The 19,051-nt window shown below is 55.5% G+C and overlaps 1 protein-coding gene across 3 annotated transcripts in view; it reads right to left on the bottom strand.

Moving 5' to 3' along the window:
- The window catches only part of LOC111154049 (myelin transcription factor 1 like), a 128,428-nt gene extending 109,712 nt beyond the window's left edge, over nt 1-18,716 (bottom strand). For all 3 annotated transcript variants that reach the window (XM_022513403.1, XM_022513404.1, XM_022513405.1), the window contains exons 1-3: nt 17,973-18,716; nt 17,767-17,800; nt 17,450-17,512 (exon numbers count right to left, since the gene is read on the bottom strand). In XM_022513403.1, the coding sequence (XP_022369111.1) occupies nt 17,450-17,512; nt 17,767-17,800; nt 17,973-18,027 (152 nt within the window). In that variant the 5' untranslated portion in view covers nt 18,028-18,716. The remainder of the gene's footprint in view (nt 1-17,449; nt 17,513-17,766; nt 17,801-17,972) is intronic.
- Between the last annotated feature and the right edge of the window lie 335 nt (nt 18,717-19,051).

Genomic DNA, 19,051 nt, shown 5'->3' with positions numbered 1-19,051 from the left:
GCTTTGAGGGCAAATTTGGGACATCCACCATGCTCCTCCCGTCAGGGTCTGTCCTGGCTTCTCTGAACGTGGCATGGCTGTCCCATTCCATCTCTCTCCAGCCCCTTAGTCTTCATGAGCAGGCTGGTGGCCTCAGAGGCAGGAGGGTGCTCAGGGCGGCTGCGATGCTGGCTGTGGCCTTTCAGGGTTCCCAGTCAGAAGGGCCGGGGCAGGTGTGGCTGGGGGCGAGGAGGCGGCGGCCTGCACAGTGCCGGCCCACTGCTTTGTTTAGGGGCGATACCCCTGGGCGTCTTCTCAGCCGTGAGGTCCCCGTGTGTGCGCACGTGGGAGCCAGCTCTGTCTCTAACCTCCCGGCGGTAGGTCCTCCCCTCTTTGCTTTGCTGGCAAGCTGCTCAGGTCTTTGGGCACCACGGAGAAGGACCGTCTTCCAAGCCACACCTACCACGCGGTCGGTCCTCCTGTGGTCCATGCACTTGTGTTATCAAGCAGTGGGCTCACGGGCAGTCAGAAACGAGGCGTTTCGGTGGAAAGCCTCTAACCCTCCCCAGGGGTGCCCCACGCTGCGCTAACAAGTACTGAGGCTTCCTTGTGGCCCTGGCACTGTGTCTGTGGGAAGGGGACAGGCTTCTGGAGAAATCTTCAGACGCAGTCCGGCTGCGCTCCTTACATCAGAGTAAGAGCAGAGGTGTAGAACTTCTTTCTTTTTGTAAGAAATCCAGCAGCGCCTAGTTCACATGGTGTGGAAACCCCTGCCTGGAGAGGGGAAGCTGGTGCCCGCGGGCCCCAGGCGGGCGCGGTCATCGGACGCCGGCGTGGTGCCAGCTTACCGGGCTCGCTGCTGTCATGTGGCTCTCCAGTCTGTCTCTACATTTAATAATTCTAGGTTGACAAGAATGTTTTGTATCGTTTTCCCCCCAAACTGCCTACCTCTCCTCCCTCTGAAGAGAAAGATAAGTCTTAGTCCTATAAATGCCAAGGTTCTCAGACATTTTGCTCGGGATATGAACGCTGCTGTGGGACCAGAGGGCTTGTCTGGAAGCTTCCTCACAGACTGCAGGCCCTGGTGGGAGTCGCTGTGTAACTACGGGTCTCGGGTTTCTCGACTGAGAAGACAGTAGACCCCTCCGACCATCAGTGCGTTCAAAGGTCTGGAGTGAAGGACCACGGACCAGGTGTCTCTGGGGCCCCAGGAGCACCGAGGTGATGGAAGGGGGATATCCTTGTTCCCCAAGGCTCATGGGCTTGGCCATCTGAAGACTGGGCCTGGAGAGACAAGAGGGAGCTGGCTGCCGGCAGTGCTGGCTGCCCGGTGCACGGTCAGGAACAGAGCAGTCCGGGTGGAGGCCAGGTCCGGGGCTCACTGAGGGGGGTGTCCCCCCCCTGGCCCGGGGTGTGGCTCAGACTCCAGGGAGGTCCGCCTTCGGGTGGAGACCTGCCACCGGGAGTAATTCTGTTGCTCCTAAAAGGACGCTTGATTTCTCACTGCAGGGCTGAGGACCCTGTGGGCGTTACCATTTCTGGCGCTTCCGTGGCCACATGCCAGGAAGACAAGGCCGCCAGCAGGCCAGGTGCTCCGAGCCCCGCGGCCTAGGGGCAATTCTGTCCCCAGCAGCTCCGGGGGCGTTTGCAGGACAGGGAACCCGGCCTCGGCCGGCAGAAGCCTGTGGCCCCAGAGACGCTCGCTTGCTTTGCTTCTGGGAAATGCCCGAGGGCCACAGAAACTCTTGAGCGTTCGAAATCGGGAAGATCCGCCCCAGAACGAGGCTTCTGACCTCATGTATCTGACCACCCATCAGACGGGCTGAGCCTGAAGCTGCGGTTCGGCCCATGAGTGGCTGCGTGTTGCCGAGGCTGCTCTCCGGGGCACAGGAGGCTGGGAGCCCCCAGCTGCGCTCGCGGGGAAGAGCCGTCCCTGGCGTCTCGGCTTCTCGGGCTGCGCCGTGCTCCGTGCGGCAGCCACAAGCGGAAGAAGGACGGCGCAGACGGACCCCAGGCCGCAGACACGGGCGCCAGGAGAAGCCGGGCTCACATGGCACCGGCGCCCGGCGTCCTGGCCCTGGGGCGGGAGCGAGGCCCGCGGCCACGCCGAGCTTCTGCGTCTCCGGTTACAAGAGTGTGAGGGAAGCGTCTGGCGCACGGAGGGGGCCCCAGGCTGCAGGTGCGGCCCGGGGCGGTCTGGGACGAGAGTGGAAATGCCACGTGGGCTCAGAAACGCGCCCGGCCCTCGTGTCTCCTCCGGGTTCCTGAGATGGTCCTGGGCGTGCTCCGTGCTCCAGGCTCCCCCGAGGCTGCACTGGCCCCTGCTCTCCGGCTGGCGGCCCACTGCCCTCCCAGACGCCTCTCCTCCCCGCTCCCCTGCGCCTCAAGCTGCAACCAGCTGACCACGGGGCCTCCGGGTCCTGCCCCCCCTGCCCCCTTGCACGCGGGCGGGGCCCACAGGGTCTTCTGGTGCCCCACTTGCCGTCCCGACCCCGTGTGCACGTGCGGGGACCTTCCACAGCTTCACCCGCACTGGCCTTGCCGTGGGGGCTGCTGCCGTCCCAATGGGCATCTTGCTTTTCTGTCCTCCCTGGGCTCCCTGCCCACCAGCACCCTTGGGGGCTGACACCCATGCCCACGGCCCTGCCTGCGGCCTGGTGACTCCTGCGCCCTGAGTCCGCACTCAGGCATGGGAAGAACTGGTCATCCTGGTGGCCTGGGTCCCGTCCATCACTGCAGTCGCCTCTAGCACTTAGCGAATGGCGGTCTCATTGCAGGGCCTCCACGGCGGGCTTCGCGGACTGGCCGAAGACACGACAGTGGGAGGCTCCCCCGTGGGCCAGGCCAGTCCCACGTCCCCCCCACCAAGTGCCCTGCTGGCCCTTCACAGGCCAGCGGGAGGCGCCCCGTTGCGAGCACTGACGAGCCCAGTGGGATGTGGCCTCGTCCCTCCTCTACCCCACCGTGCCCCGCCGTAACTCCTTCAGGGCACTTGGGACCTCGTGCCATCTGTGTGTCTCTGCAGAGAGATGCCTGTCCTCTGGGGTGAAGCACTTCCTCCCTGTGCCATGCTCCTCCTCGCCCAACAGCCCCGGACACACGGCGCGGAGGCCAAGCATGAGGACGGTGACCCAGGAGCCTTCTCTGTGGTAAACTGAGGCAGAACTCACCTGCGCCCCATCTGCTCACCAACTCTTCCATTTTTCAGTCATTTCCCAGTCAGAACCCTCCTGTTTCCCACGTAGCCTGGCTTTGGGCGCTCAGTGAGCAGCCACCGCGAGCCAGCGAGGGAGACCGTCCGTCCACTTTGGGGGTGCTGAGGGCGGTCCCTGTGGGAAGCAGATTGTACACAGGGCAGGAGCTGCCATCACGGAAGGAAGCAAGGAAGCAAGCGCCGTTCCTCACACGCACAGAGGAATCCGCTGCTCAGAGGCTTGGTGAGACAGACGCCGCAGAAAGGGAGGCGTCCTCCGGCAGGGGTGACACTGAATGTGGACTCAGCTAGAAGTCTGGGGTCTGTTCCTGTTTTGCCTTGACGGGGGGGGGGGGGGTGGGGGGTAGAAGGTGGCGTGAAATGTTCCAGATCCTTCTGGCACTTGTAGCCAAAGCCGGGCAAAAAAAAGTCTCCCAACTTGCATTTTCCAAAATGTCAAATCTGGAACTCGTGTCCAAGCCGTGTCTTAGACGGGGATCCACATGCGTGGTGCCGTTGTGTCGGTGAGTGACACGAGAGAGCTTTAAAATGGTCCCTGAAGGCTTGTCTCCGCTCAGCATTTCTGAGCACGCGGCACAGGATGTGTGTAAAGCCGGGCCCGGCCCTAGAGGGGTCCCCGTGGGCGTGGCATCCACAGGGCCGTCCCACCATCCTCCGCCCTCAGCCCCACTGATGCACCCCTGCACGTCTGTGTCAGGCCACTCACCTCACGCCACAGCGACTTCCAGGATGGGGACACGAGCTAGAGGGCGGGGTGTGCCCGCGAGTACTCGGGGGTTCACCCAGCGGAGCATCATCCTGGGGGGGGGGGTCTGCGGGGTCACGTGACCACGCACTGGCGTCCAGGTAGCTCCCAGGAGCTCTGGGATTTCCCAAATGAGCAACTGGCTCGGTCTCCCCCATCTGCTCACCCCTGCGGGGTCCCCTGCTCCAGGAGGCAGTCGCTGTGTCGTGCTGTCTGTCCACTACGTTCCTTACCGGGTGTGTCTCAGGCTGTCGCCAAGGGCAGGGCTGGGCCTGCCTCAGCAGTGGCCCCAGGAAGGCTCACAAAACCATCACCTGGCCTGCCCACGGTCAGGCCGGACCCTCCGGGCAGCTCCGGGCCACGATAAGCCACCTCCCAGGAGCCCCCATAGGCTGTGGGCATGGGGGATGGACAGCAGGACGGAGGTGAGGCATCGCTGGGCCTGTCGGCACCTGAACTCCCATCCGTCCCTAACCTACAGAGACTTTTGTAAGATGTTCAAACCCGGAACTGAAGCAATAGAAAAAGTAATCTATGAAAATGCTCTCAAAGTACTCTACACAGTTTCTTATTTTCAGGGGGAGAAAAGCTATAATTCTATAATTTAGAAATCTGAATTTTGACTAGATCTATTCTGTATTGTGCCACATATTTAACTGATATTAAGGAATTAAACCTGAGGATAATTCTTGGGGCATCGGGCAGAGACGGAGCCCAGGTGTCCTCTGGTGACGGCCCCTGAGTCCACGCCGTGCTCAGCGCTCAGGGCGCAGGTGCCCAAGGTGAGATCCGTGTTCTCCGGAGCCTGGGGTCTGAGGCAGTGGAGGAGAGCAGGCCTGGACATGCGAAGTCGCCCCCAGCGTGTCCTCTACACAGTCCCTGCCGGGCGCGCTGCCTGCTTAGAGCTTTCCTCCAGCGGCCAGGATGGCAGCAACGGCGGGGGCTCACCTACATAATCCGTTCCCAGAGAAGGAATTAACCAGGCTTCTGGCCACTGGTCACCCCGTCTCTGCAAAGAGCTGGAGGACGTCCCAAAGCCTGTAGTGGCCGGGCAAAGGCAGGAGTAGCCCCAGGATCTGTCGCACAGGTGGACCACCAGCTTCCTCAGATTCGGAAGGACAAGTCTGACCAGAATGTATCCAGATGCACGGCCTAGCAGGCTTGCTCTCCGCTGGGTCGCCCCAAGCTCAGACTGCTTCTTGGGTAGATGGTAGGCAACACCCCTCGTGGAGACACGGGGAGGCCCAGGCAGGGAGGGCAGGGAGGGCCCAGGCTTACGTACTGCTCTGTCCCTTCCCCAGACAAATGAAGCTGGGACAGTTTAAGGGGCTGTCTCATGCCATTATACCTGGTGACAAGAAGATTCCCTTCTCCTTCTGAAGAGACACGACAGATCAAGAGGCAAAAGGAGCACGTCTGGATGTACTCGCCGTTCTGGGTTCAAATGCGGCAGCCCTGACGTGGGGGCTGGAGATCCTGGTCCCTCGTCAGCTCATGGGGACACAGACACAAGTGGGCCATGGGGCTGTTTGCAGGGTGGCAGACACAGGACTCAGAGGAAAGGCACCGCCATGAACCGCAGGCTGATGACAGGCATGGCTGTAGACACACCCGCAGGCAAGGTGGAGGGCAGGCAAGGAGACTGCCCACCTTCTCAAGTCCTTGCACGGACGCGTTTCTGCCTCAGGCTTTGGTCGGGCCACTGGCTCCTCCTGTGCTGCCCATGCTTGGGGTTCCAGCCTGGGCAGGTGGCAGGGAGGACTGAGCCGGGTGACCATGACAGAGAGAAGAAGGTGCACGGCCCTTTCTGCCTGGCACGAAGCACTGCCTGCTGCTTCTGTTCAGCGGTGGGAAGAACCACGCCTGGGGTTCTGGGAGGAAGGGGGGCCCTGGGGGCAGCTCGTCCAAACACTAAAGGAGATCATTCTCTGGGCAGAGGAAGCCGTGGCCTCCACTGCTATCCTTGCCATCTTCCAGAATTTCAAGAAAAGGCATTGTTGAAAATCACAATCTTTAAAAAAAAACCTGGTCCTTTTATAAATGACAAGATTCCTTTTCAAGTAGGAAGGAAGTGCTTTAGAAACCAGAATCTTCTGTTCTCTGCTGTGCGACAAGGGCAGCCTTCTCGTCTGCTGAGGGGAACGGACACGGATTCCTTCTGCGGGAAAGAACTGAAAACCACATTTTCCTGTTCTTCAACTCTAGGCTTCTCCTTACAACAAGGCACCCCAGTGAAAAGATCGAAGTCATGAAGACGATCTGCAAGGATACTTATCACACATTGTTAATAACACGAAAAAGTTCCGAAAAACCCCGTCCTGTCCAGCCATCAGAGCAGAGCGGCACGGACTGCCTGCTGGCCGCGGGCTGGAGGCCAGCCTCCGACAGAGAAACCGAAACCCTTCACAACATAGGAAAAGGCTCTTGTTACGATGCTACGTAAAAATTAAAAAAAAAAAAAAGAAAGACAAATTTAAACCCAGAGACTGATTTGGAAAAACAACAAGAATGCATCAGAATCCAAGAAAAAGCGGGGCAGCCGTGGTTAGGGGCGTCTCGGGCAGAGGGGCCGTGAGCGTCTGCAGCCGCCGCCCCCGTTTCCTCCAGCTCCCCTCACCCTTCATCTCCAGTCCGTAGTGCGGAAGACGAACCGCCCCACCGTGACTGTGGGTCACCTTTGACCCCCGCAGTATTTCCCGGGGCCTCGCTGGCGAATCAAAGCCCCCGGGGAGGGTTGGAGGAGAGTCAGAGACAGCGTCTGAAAAGCAAACGCCTCTTCATCTGCCAAGTTCGGAGGCTCGCAGAGGGCCGAGCTCCTGCCCTGCCCAGGCTTCCCCCCACCCCAGCGCATGGTGGCCAGCGTCCCCGTGTGCCTGGCTCACCGCGGACCGACCCCGGCGGGGACAGGAGCGACTGGGTGCCGGAGCCCACCCCAGTCCTCCCTCCTGTGCCTGCACCGCCCCTTCTTCCTGTTTGTTAGAAGTCAGTCTGGGTAAGTGAAGACGCGTCCTTGAGGGAAACCGCGCTCACCTCGTTGGAGGCGCAGAGGGTAGGCAGTGCCCTGCCACCACCAACGGGGCTTTCTGCGCGGCGTGCGGGGCGGGCTGGGGCTGGAGGCGGAAGGACTCCGCCCGGGCAGGGTCAGCAGCCCAGGAGGACCGGCCCGTGGGGGCCGGTGCCACCGCCCCAGGGCCCAGGATTTCTGAACCGTAAAGTGCTTCATGTGGTCCTCCTGGTATTGTTGTCACTATATCAGAATTATGACGCCCATAGAGGGGCTCCCACGGGGAAAGGGGAAGGGGCTACAGCAGCGTCCCTGATGTCTGCGGGCCAAGACCCTTCTTGGTCAGCTACCAGTATTGTCCCCTGTGTCCTACCATGAGCCACGTCTCCTCAGAGCAAACCATGTCTGCAGCCACGCTCTTGCCCCATGCCTGCCCCATCTGCCCCCACACCCTCTGCCCCATGCCTGTGCCCCCACCAGGAAGGCGTGAGGCGACCAGACAAGAGGGGGGGGCTGTGCCCATATGCGTCCCCACCAAGACGGAGTTTCTGCTCCCGGACCCCGTGCCAAGCAGCTGCTGTCTAAGGGACGGCCAGGCCTGCAAGTGAGCGGGGCCTGACGCGTCCATCACACTGAGCGAGCCCAGACCTCGGCTGAGACGGTCGCACCAGGACCGCCATCTGGTAGACCGTTCCGCAGACGGCGGCCTCACAGCTCAGCTGCTTTCCAGAGGGGTAGACAGCACCGCCAGAGCCGGCTCCCCGCCCCCGTCCTGCCCACCTGCTCTCAGGGGAGCTCAGCTACGCCATTCATGAGCCGCAGGACGGGCGGAGGGGCTCGCCGCTGCCCCAGTGCACCACGGAATCGCTCTGCATTATTTACGAACGGAATTTCTTCCAAGATGCTCCTCCCCCTCCCTGGAGCTCTAGGAGGTGCACCCACTCGTAAGGGGGCGCCTCTGCGGCGGTGCGCGGACCGTTTGCTGGTGTTCGCGGCCCGCAGAACGGCTGCTACAGGACGGGCAGTGGGTCTTCTGCGTCTGTTGACTCATCCAAGTGGAGAGCAGCGCCTCCCGTCAGTGGGAAGGGGAAGGTGCGCCCACTTGAGGATTCACTCTGAGGCCTGCGAATGCTCACGGAGACACCGGGTCCAGGCAGCCCTCTGTGAGTGAGGCGGGCGAGCGCCCCTCGGGCTCCCCACGGCCCCAGGGCACATCCCTGGCCTCTCCTAGCCCAGCCTGGGCCCTTCAGTACCCTGTGCTCCTCTCAGGCCGAGGCTGCAGGGCAGAAACCGCCAGCCAGCCTCTCTGTGCAGCTCTCAGACGGCGCCCCGGCCCAGGGCATGCACACGAGGCGGGCCCGGCTTAGGGCTCCGAGTGGCCTAGGACCTCGGGATCCCTCCTGTGTGCATAACACAACACCCAGAGACGGCTCTGGAGGGGTCCCCATCCGGGGCAGGGCCAAGTCTGCCCTGACCCCGCCCCTTCCGTGCACACCGTGTCCTCGATGGTCAGTCTCACGACTCCACAGAAGGGACAGAGCAAAACGGAGGATGACTGTTCTTAGGTAGTTAGAAGTCACCCTCCTCGGCCATAGGAAGGCCCTGGGAGTGATGCCAACGGCAGCACCATCGGGCTTACGCTTAGGGGCTGCGGGGGGACAGTCCGCTTCCTCTGGTTCCTGGAAAACGCTGAAAACACATCACGGTCACAGACAGGGCTGAAGTCTGCGCGGTGGGATGTCAGGTTGTCCTGTGGTGTCCGCCCAGGTCTGCGCTTGGTGACTAGACGTTCCGGGACCTCCCACCACCGGGGAGCCGAGAGGAGGATGGATTTGTCCAGGTAGCTTCTGGCATGTACCTGCAGACTCCACTGGACCCGGTCTCTGTCTGGGGTACACACCTGTTCCTGGGGGCAGGGGTTCTCCAACTCGGGGAGCATGAGGATCTCCTGGGGAGGCAGCCAAAACAGAGAGTGCTGGGCCCCACCCCCCAGCATCTAATCCAGCAGGCCTGGGGTGGGCTCAAGGCGTTTGCCTTTCTGGAAAGTTCCTGGGTGATACTGATGTTCTGGGTTACAGAACCCTACTCTGAGAAGCCTTACCTCAGGGGAAGCTGACCCAGCCTCTTAGCTCCGGGGATGGGCTGGACGGTCATGAGGACGGTCATGTGTGCTGTTCAGGGATGGCTCGGGGATGGCCGAGGCCCCGCATGGAGCATGAGAGCGGAGATGACGCTGTTGGCAGCTCTCGGGGAGTTCTTGTTTTCTCAAGTTTCTAGAAAGGCCTCCTCCTGCCTCCTCTGTGATGCGGAAGCACACGGGAGCTGAGAGCTTTGCCACGGAGGTGCTGGATGATGGAGCAGAAGCCCCCGAGTCCGGCTCCCGGTCCCTGGCTTCCAGGTTACATGAGACACACAGAAACCCTTCAGAGGAAAGTCCCACAATCTCACTGAAGTAGTGCGATGTTAGAGCCAAGCGAGCACTTTTTCCCTCCGTCTTTTACTAATCCGGGCAGGAGCAGTGTGCTGGAGTTTGGGTTGCAATCGTATTTTGGGGTCTGAGGTTTGAAGCACCATTTTCTCTTCAGGACACGAGTTTGGAGAAGCAGGAGAAATGAGCGCTTCCTACGTCAGCCCTGGCAAGAGTCCTGGACGTGCGGGAGTCGGCAGCGACGGGGGGTGCCTGTGAGCACGGGTCACAGTGCTGCTCACCGGGCCGTCCCTCCAGAGTCATCGGTCATGACACCGAATCCGGACGCTGCTCCTGGAATCCTCGCCTGGACTCCTCGCCTGTGCGCACTGGGACCTGGCGCGGGGGCTTCCCCACCCCGATCCTGCCCCCCAACACCCGGCCACCACCCTCACTCCCTAACTTGGGGAATGTGCATCCTGCAGCATGGGGAGCCCCGTGTCGGCCCCTGCTGTCCCTGGAGGAAGAGCCACCAGCTGTGGCTGAGCCCTGGTGGTCGCCCCCGCGGCTCAGCCCCTCCGACCTCCTTCCTCACCACCTCAGGAGCCCGCCTCTCCACACATTCCCTCTAGAAAGTGGCCGCCCTGCATTTGCCATCATCGCGACGCAGACAGTGGCGGTCAGAACGGAACTGTGGGTGTTTCGGGGGCTAAACCCAAGGTGGTAACTGTGGACATACCAATTTCTAATGAATACTGTATGCCTGTTGCAAAGCCGAGTTTATATGTTAACCACGAGCTGAGAAAGAGACCCAGATTATAACTGCTACGCGCAGACCCGGCCAGTACGGGTGGTGAGCGTCGCGCGCGCGCTTCCTGGCTGAGGCTTGTGGACACTACCTGAAACGCCCACGGGCCTTCTCTTCCAATACGGAATTACTCCAAACATACCTAGGTTCGTCAGCGGCACAGAGAAGCCCTGCAATGTGTGACGTGTTTTGTTTTTCCATTTTAAACACACAGAGTCCGTCACACTGTGCTCTACCGTGTGTAATGGACCAAGCAACGGCCAGAGACCTGTCCCTCTGGGCAGACGTCCCGCGGGCCAGTGCAGGCAAATGGCTTTTTCAGGATAGCGGTCAGCGAGCTTCTTAAAGACATATTGTGACGATAAAGGTTAAGAGCTACCTCAGTCTGAAAAGACCGTGCCTGAAGCTCGTGTGTTTGCACATGTACAACAAGAATCAGCCGTGAGTGACCAGTTTGGGAACCCACTTGCTCCGAGTCTACTTCACACACAGAAGTCCTGAGATCTCAAAATTTTGCCTCCATGGGCTGCCGTGCCAGGCATCAAACTGATGTTAGGATATAAACGCCCGAACTTCCGATGTGTAATTCCTGTGACAAACAGGACAAAGGACAGGCACGCCGTGAAGTTCACGGACGGGGTGATGGCAGGCACAGCGACGTCTCTTCAGGAACAAGGGGCTTCTTTACTCTCGCGGGTTCGTGAAGTAGAACGCAGCAGACAGGCTGAGTGGCTTCGTGCACAGAATGTTTCACAAACACCCCGCAGCGTGCCCTGTTGTACGGCCGCCGTACATTAATTAGAGAAGCCGGCAAGCACCGCCGCGTGCTCCGCGCACCCCAGTGAATCCTCATTTTTCACACGCAGGGCCTTGCTAATTAAAATCAGCTTTGCAATTAAATGTGGAAAATTGTGTTAAACTTTCAAGCGTACTTAGGAAAAAATGCAATTATTTTAGGGCATTTTATTTTAATGCAAATGAAATTTCCATCAATATAAAAACCGGCAAAAGGGAGGTACAAGGATCCCTGTTTCTCTCTCTGCCTTCCTCCCTGTTTCTTCTTCTTCTTCCCTTTTTTCTTTGGATTGTAGACGCTTCTCTCACTTGCACGTCGCGATGCTCCACTCTCTCTCGCCAGTACCTGGCTCTGTTCCAAGGCTTTTAGTGAGTGCTCTCTGTCAAGGCATGAATAATACAGCCCCTGGGCTGTGGCAGAATCCAAATGAGGCGTGCACGCATCAGGAAGCAAGCCCGACTTTAGCTGCAGCACGAGCTCCCGTGAAGATGGGCGATCACTGGGCCCAGCTGCCGCCATGACGACCACACCGGTGGGTGCAGAGCTGTACGGACGGGGGCTCTGAATGAGGAGTGTGCACAACAAGCCAGGGAGAATCCGATGATTTTCTAATAAAAAAGAAAAGCTACCATTTGGAGCTTTTAATTTTAAAGTTTCAAGATCCATTGATTTGACTCTGGATTTTCTACACTGGAGAGGATTTAAACAGAACGCCCACACCCGTCACCTAGCTCCTGGGACTTGTTGAGTAGGCGAGACTCTGACGCTAAATTTCAGGTCAAATTTCCATCAGACCCTGCGCTCAACAAGCAAATAATTTTAAAAATTGAAGTGAAGGGTAAATATAAATGAAATCCGTTAAATTGCAGAAGTAAATCCAGAGGGGGACAAAATAGAGAAGTGAAGAATGAATCATCATTAGGGCTTCCTCCCTCTCCCCCCACCTTCTCTCATTAGAGAGCTTACACAAAAATTGCTATTCAGAAAAGAGTAAGCAAATCCGGTCATTTCAAATGTTCCAGCCTGTGTATAACTAGTATAAAAAAGGCTAAATTTTAAACTCCTGTACGTGGTTTAGAATTAATCTGTAAAGATGTAAATACATTTTTATTGTCCCTATTTCTAACTGGTATTGGGAAAAATTTAAAAACACTTTAAGAACAGTAAACTGGCCACTGTTTTGGTGATAAATTCAGTTTACAGAGGTCCACTCCTTTCTAACATTGTTTGACTTTGTCTTTACCACGGACAATGTTCTGGCACTTGGCATCTTGCTCACATCTTAGTACAGGCAATGCTCCGGGTTAATGACATCATCTCTTTATATCACATAGTTAAACCATTCAAACGATTCTAGATGAAGACTATCCGTGGGGCTTCCTGTCACCGTGTCTCCACCCTTTCTCTAGATCTCCATCCTTGATTTGGGGGACATCACCGAAAAATGCTGGGGGCCTCCCATCCTAGCCCGTGGCACTCCCCTCAGCCCGGGGATTGGGGTCTGGCTCTGCTGGGACGGACGCCCTGCACTGTGGCGTCATTCACTGCATGCGTGGGGTTTCGGTGGGGTTCGCATGAGTCCCACCTGCCAACAAAGCCACAGGCCAGCAACTTCCCTAATTCCAAGTGTGCGGCATCCAGGCACTTGTTCCACACCTCCCCACTGGAGGGACAGCTGCGTGCATGTGGGAAGCTACTTGTTTACACCCATGGGTGCCTCCAATGCTTCCAGGTCACAGTGCTTGCGCTCTGGGAGGGGACGTGGTGGGGAGGAGAGCCGAGGGAGCTTGGGAAGCTCCTGTCCCTGAACTTGGGCGGCTAAGACTTTGGAAAACCCACTTAGGATGCCCAAGAGTGTGTTTTCCCCTGTGCAGAGGAAGCCCTGGGTTTGGACCCACGTTCAAGATCCAAGACCGTCTCTAGCCTCCTTATGTAAGCACCGCTAAGAGAAGACTCACGCACTCAGAGGAGCGGAATGTGCTGGGCCCGGCACAAGGCCACGTGACCATGGGCCCAAAGGAAGAGGTTGGGCTCACCGCGGCCAGAGGAGCCTGCGTCAGTACTTTGGTTTCTAGTGGGAGAACTATTGCTGGCCCTGGTGGCAAAGTTCACGGTGTTTTTGTCATATCATACACCAGTAACATAGAACCTCAGGTGGGAAAAGCAGACGTCAGATTCACGTGTCGAGACACTAACGATGTTTCTGAAGGCAAGTGTCTGCTACACCGATGAGACCCATGAGAGGCCTGGTCCCTCCAGGGCGCAGGACAGTGACTGAGCGTGGGCCCCCGCTGGTCCGTATATGGGGGTGTGGACGTGTCTATCGTGGATGCTCGGGAGCCAAAGCAAGGCTTCTAACAGATAACAGAAACCATCCTTCGTTTCTCTCATTTTTCCTCGGCTGCCGGAAGACTCAGAACGAAATGTAAGACTATACCCAAACCTCGGATACATCCTGGGTTTCTGGTAAAATTATGTTCCTATTTCCCTTATGTTTTCCCTAATTTATCTCCTTGACTCAACTTTAAATTGTGTAGTTGTACATGTGCTTACCAGCAACCTCAAACTGTCCGTGAGCTGTGAACACAGGTAACACCACGGACAGATCACCTTCCGCCCAAGCAGACGGTTCCTGAAGTGGCGTGGACCGTCTAATAAAACACACATTAGAACATTAGCTCTACCACCTTCTCCCCATTTTTTACTGGGATCTTAAATTACAAATTCTTTTTTCACAGTATTCTTTCCTTTCATAGATATTGCCCAGTGGTTGAGTCTCCTCTAAGCTCTAGGCCCAGTTTCTTACAGACCCACAGTCCCAGCTCAGTCATACTGAGGAAATGTCACTAACAAAGCCGTCAAGTCCAGCAGCTCCCATGGGAAGCCCATGTGGCAATGAGGCCACGTGACCAGCCACGGGTCCGCGCAAGTGTGTATCCCACAGAGCGACACTCGGGATTAGGGAAATTGCACTTGATTTTGATTTCCTTATTTTCTTATGCTAAAAATAAAGATTAGCCTGTAGTTAGTTTTTTATAAGTTGGTATCAAATGTCCTAAAATATTTTTAAAAAATTTACACTGTAGATTTCCCCCACTTGCCTCAAATTACTTTTTGTATGTTCAGATAAATGGATCAGTCCATATAGTAAAACATCTTTGTACTTGGCTATGATATGCGCATAAAATGAAATTATATCCCTAAGAGCAATATATTCACTGAAGATTTTATGCTAAAAGACCGAAAGGATGCGTAAGTTCATCAAAACCAAGACGCCGGCTGCCACTCTTGTCCTTTTGGCAGAGGCTGGGTCTCAGCAGGGACATGACAGCAGAGGTCACACTTGTGCTGTAGGGTGTGTGCAGGTGTGTATACAAAAGAGCTGTCAGAGGGGAGAAGCTTCCACAGCAGGAAATCTCTCAAAGCCAGAAATGATTGAAATAGTACAGACTTGAAACAGCCCCAGTCATAAGATGTTATTGTACACGTGAGTCTCGTCTGCTACCATAAGCACCTTTTCAGTTTGAAAAATTTAAACGTCATCCCTTGGTTGAAAATTACTGTTCATATATAATCACCAGGGAAATGCAAATCAAAACCACAATGAGACACCACCAGTCAGAACGGCTAAAATTAACCATTCGGGAAACAAAAGGTGTTGGCGAGGATGCGGAGAAAGGGGAGCCTCCTACACTGTTGGTGGGAACGCAAGCTGGTGCAGCCGCTCTGGAAAACGGCATGGAGGTTCCTCAGAAAGTTGCAAATAGAGCCACCCTACAACCCAGCAATCGCACTACTGGGTATTTACCCAAAGAAGACAAAAACACTAATTCAAAAGGATATATGCTCCCTATGCTTACGGCAGCACTGTCCACAATAGCCAAGACACAGAAGCAGCCCCAGTGTCCATAGACAGAAGATGGGTAAAGACGTGGTGTGTACACACAATGGGATATTATTCAGCCACAAAAAGAAAAAAATCTTACCATCTGCAACAACGTGGACGGACCTAGAAGGTATTATGCTACGTAAAATAAGTCAGACAAAAGCAAATATATGTTGAACCTAAAATAAACAAACAAACAAAAAGCCAAACAAACAACCAAACAAAAAACTAGCAACTGACTCATAGGTATAGAGAACAACGTGGTGGTTTCCAGAGGGGAGGAAGGAGGGGGAGGGGCAAAATGGATGAAAGGGTGTGGGAGGTAGGCTTCCGGCTATGGAATAAAGAAGTCCCGGGGATGCACAGGGAATACGGGTCAACGCTACTGTAATACAGCCATGTGGGGAGAGGCGGGGCCGCACTCATCATGTACAGGGTTGTCAAATCACCGTGTTGTAGCCCTGAAACTAACCTAGCATGGCGTGCCAACTATACCGAATAGGAAGCCATTGATAATACGCAGACATCAACAACAAAACTCAGAAAGCTTCCCTTGGTACCACACTGACACTCCTCTTGAGAACGGGCACACCAGTGACGTCAGTTCTGAGTGTATTTGGTTTTACGTAACAAGTCTGTAAGCATCTCATTCTAGAACCAAGGAAACTGAAGTCTGTAAGTGTTAAATGATCTGCCCAAGCCCCCTGGACTGGCTAGCAGCCCCAGGGAAGCGAGAACCTATCCCCATCCTGGAAGATTGTTCTTCCTCCGTGAGCACCACATGACTTATTCCTACGAAAATATCAGGAATTCTAATAATTACATAGAATACGGTACATCGTAAAAATTATGACAGCCTTTTAATTTAAACCATTTGTTGAAAAACTGTCTACATTGGCTGTTTCTGTGACCCTTCTCTGGTGTGCCACCTTCCTCACTCCCGTAAGATCTGAGGTGTTCTGTGCTCACACCAGCACCGTGTCTCAAAGGAAAATGCAGCCTGGCTGTCTTCGCACCATCTCCAAGCCAAGCTTCAGTTCCTGTTTACACAGGGACGGGATGGCACAGGGAGACCTCGAGGGGACCCGGGCACCCCCAGCTGCATGGGACACACCTGGGATAAGAATGTGCTTCAACGGATTCTTTGGAGACTTTATAGATTTTCCTGAAAAACTGTGATTAACAAATTACTCTAGCGGACATCTAATCCAAATTTTTTAGCCAACCGTAATCGTATCTTTTAGTAACAGGATGGTACAGTTTAACTACTGACTAATCAAGACATGATGAAGGGAAAACTTGATTTCATTCATGGTTGGCTAAATTGTTTTTCATTGAAAATATAAGCAATGTGGTTTTAAAAATTTTTAGACTTAAGAGTTTACATGCATATAACTTTATAAGACAACATAAATACTTTAAAGAAACTGTTTAACTTCAATGCTTGGTAATTTACTGTAATACACAGGACCAATAATAAAATGATAAATTAATGTTTTAAATCACAAAATTCCCTTAAAAACCAGCCTGTCATTCCTTAGTATGTAACAGAAGTCTGCTAACCACTGCGTCATGGAGGCTCATTAAAATCTCTGTCTCCTTCAACGCTAGCATGGGGACTTGGGGAGTAATTTCTAATTTTTCCCTTGATTTTACTGAAGGACAATCAAAATAATTGCTTGATTTCACCCATAAATTAATGCTTAGCTGAAAAGGAAATAAAACGTCAGGCAGTAAAGGAAGGTCACCCCGAGGTGTGGCCGAAAAGCCTGCTTGAGCGTCTGAGCCTCCATCACGTGGGCTTGGTTCCTGATGGCTTGTTAGGACGAATGACCTTAGTCCTCGCAATCTAGTCTGTGGACGATTAGCTAGAAATGTATTACAGAGCCTGTAAACTCTCTAACTCCGTAGAACCAGCATCTTCCACTGAAAGGTACGGCTGCAGTAGTATCACAAGAAGAAATTCCTGATGGAAAAGTCAATCTGAAGATCGATGTCTTCGTGACTGTCAGCCCGAGCTGCATGACACGATTCTGCTGTGATGCCTTCCTAGCGATAATGACCCCGCCACCTGGTCTCAGAGATGTCCCCCACACCCAACTCTGTATGGACCTAAACCCCAGGATTTACAGGAATGATATAATCATCCAAGCCCCAAAGGCTCACGAGTGGGAGCTGCCTGGACGTAGATCTCCGGCCCTAACCTCCCCCTGTGGACGCCCAGGTGCCAGCTTGGGCTTCCTTTCCTGCAGGAAGATCAAGAAGGTCACACCCTCATTTACGCTCCGTAACTTACCAGCTGCAGCGACCAGAATGGACAAATGGGTAAGGACAAGCAGGTCATCTCCATGAAGCAGAGGGAGGTTCTTAGCATGCTGCTGCGTGTGTGGAAAATGAGTTTAAGGCTGCTCGTAATTTGTGTTTTCTTACATGTTATCAAATTCTGCCTGAAAACCATGCACGTGACATCAAAGGCTAAGTTCACATCAGAGAGGAGAAAAGACAACACTCGCTGTTTCCCAAGAACACCCCCCACTCAAGGTCACCCTTTGGTCTGGGTCCCTAGACAAGCCGGTGTACACAGCTCATTGTGAAAAAGGTGGTCATTACCTTCTGTGTCTTGCGTATTTGCCACTGACGTGACCACTGCCATCACAGCCAGGTGTGGGACAGCTGCAAAGGGAAAGAGGGAATTATACGGGGCCGTGCTGCTCGGAGGGGGGTGGCCGAGTGCTTGGGAGCGTCAGGAGGGAGGACGCCCGGAGAGAAATTGGGGAGCAACTAGGGGTGCTTTTAGTCGGCAGGTCTTCCATCAGAGCGGCCAGGCGGGGCAAGCCCCTGGTGAGCCCAGGAGAGCCGTCTGCCTGTTCCGAGGCTGGGTTTTCTCGGTTGTTAATGGGGACGCGTTTTGCCCCCCGAGAACTGACCTGAAGAGCTCTTGTACAGCTGGTTCCGCGGGAACTGCAGAGAGATGGAAAAGAGATCGATATTTATCATCTCTCACAATCCCCGGTCCCGCAGAACGCTATCGAGGGTAGGGTCAGAGCAGGGGTCTGGACGGACGGGGCACACGGCTCCCCAGGATGAAGGGACCCCGAAGGGCTTCCCGGGGCCTGGGGACGCACGGACATACCTCGAACCCCTTTGGACCGTGTGCGATGACGCTTCTCCTCGGCGTCCACCTCCATCTGTGGAGAGATGGGCAGGCGGTCAGGGCGCGGCTCCCGCACGCGAAGGCCTGCGGGACACGGCCGAGCCCCGGCATTTTGGCGGCGGTGCGGGAGCCCGGTATGAGAGGCGTGGGGGAGGGAGGCATCCGGCGAGCTACCTGTGTTACTTAAAACACCAAGCAGACCTCCACCGCGCAGGAATGCTTTGTCCCGGGGCCCCACCCTGCGCGCCGGGCCACCTCCGATGAAGCCCCAGGAGCAGACGCTTTACGCTTTGCAAAGACGCATCAGGATGGGTCTGGTTTAATTCTGAGCTGCCTCGTTCGTACCGAGAACATAAGAGATAGATGTGATGTGTGCAGGAAGGTCCGTACGTGCTGTCTGGAACCGAAAGGCTAATCTGGTCACACCATCAGGAGAAGCGGGAGCAGGAGGAGGACGTGTTGAACCCGGGGCCGACTCCGGCCGTTTGGTTTTGGACGCAGTCGCCGCCCGCTGTCGTCTGAGGTGCTCGGATGGGTCCCAGGGACGCGGGCCCTCTGCTCACACTTCGGCAATGACAAAGCATTTTCCTGTATCACCTCACCGGGTCCTCACAACAATTTTGTGAGAAAAGTATCTCTGTTGTCCCTAATTTATAGGTGTGACCTGCTCAACATCATCCAAGTAGAATTTTCAGTCCAGGACCCTGAAACCCAGCCACTGGCTCACACATCATCTTTTTTTTTTTTTTTTTAAGATTTTTTTTAATTCACTTATTGACAGAGATGACAAGTAGGCAGAGGCAGAGAGAAAGAGGCGAAACAGGCTCCCCGCCGAGCAGAGAGCCCGAGTGGGGCTCAATCCCAGGACCCTGGGACCATGACCTGAGCTGAAGGCAGAGGCTTTAACCCACCGAGCCACCCAGGCGCCCTTCACACATCATCTTTAAGCCAAGGGACCCCTGCGGGACAGGTGGCCGTGGGGCCGTGTACCGACACAGCAAATATTCCCACACGTGTGAGTCAGTTCCACACGGCGAAGCTGAGCGCTGGGAGAATTC

The sequence above is a fragment of the Enhydra lutris genome, unplaced genomic scaffold (assembly GCF_002288905.1).
Source record: "Enhydra lutris kenyoni isolate GAN:26980312 unplaced genomic scaffold, ASM228890v2 scaffoldscaffold35, whole genome shotgun sequence".
NCBI classification, from domain to species: domain Eukaryota; kingdom Metazoa; phylum Chordata; class Mammalia; order Carnivora; family Mustelidae; genus Enhydra; species Enhydra lutris.
This window is presented reverse-complemented; position numbering and strand designations above follow the sequence as displayed.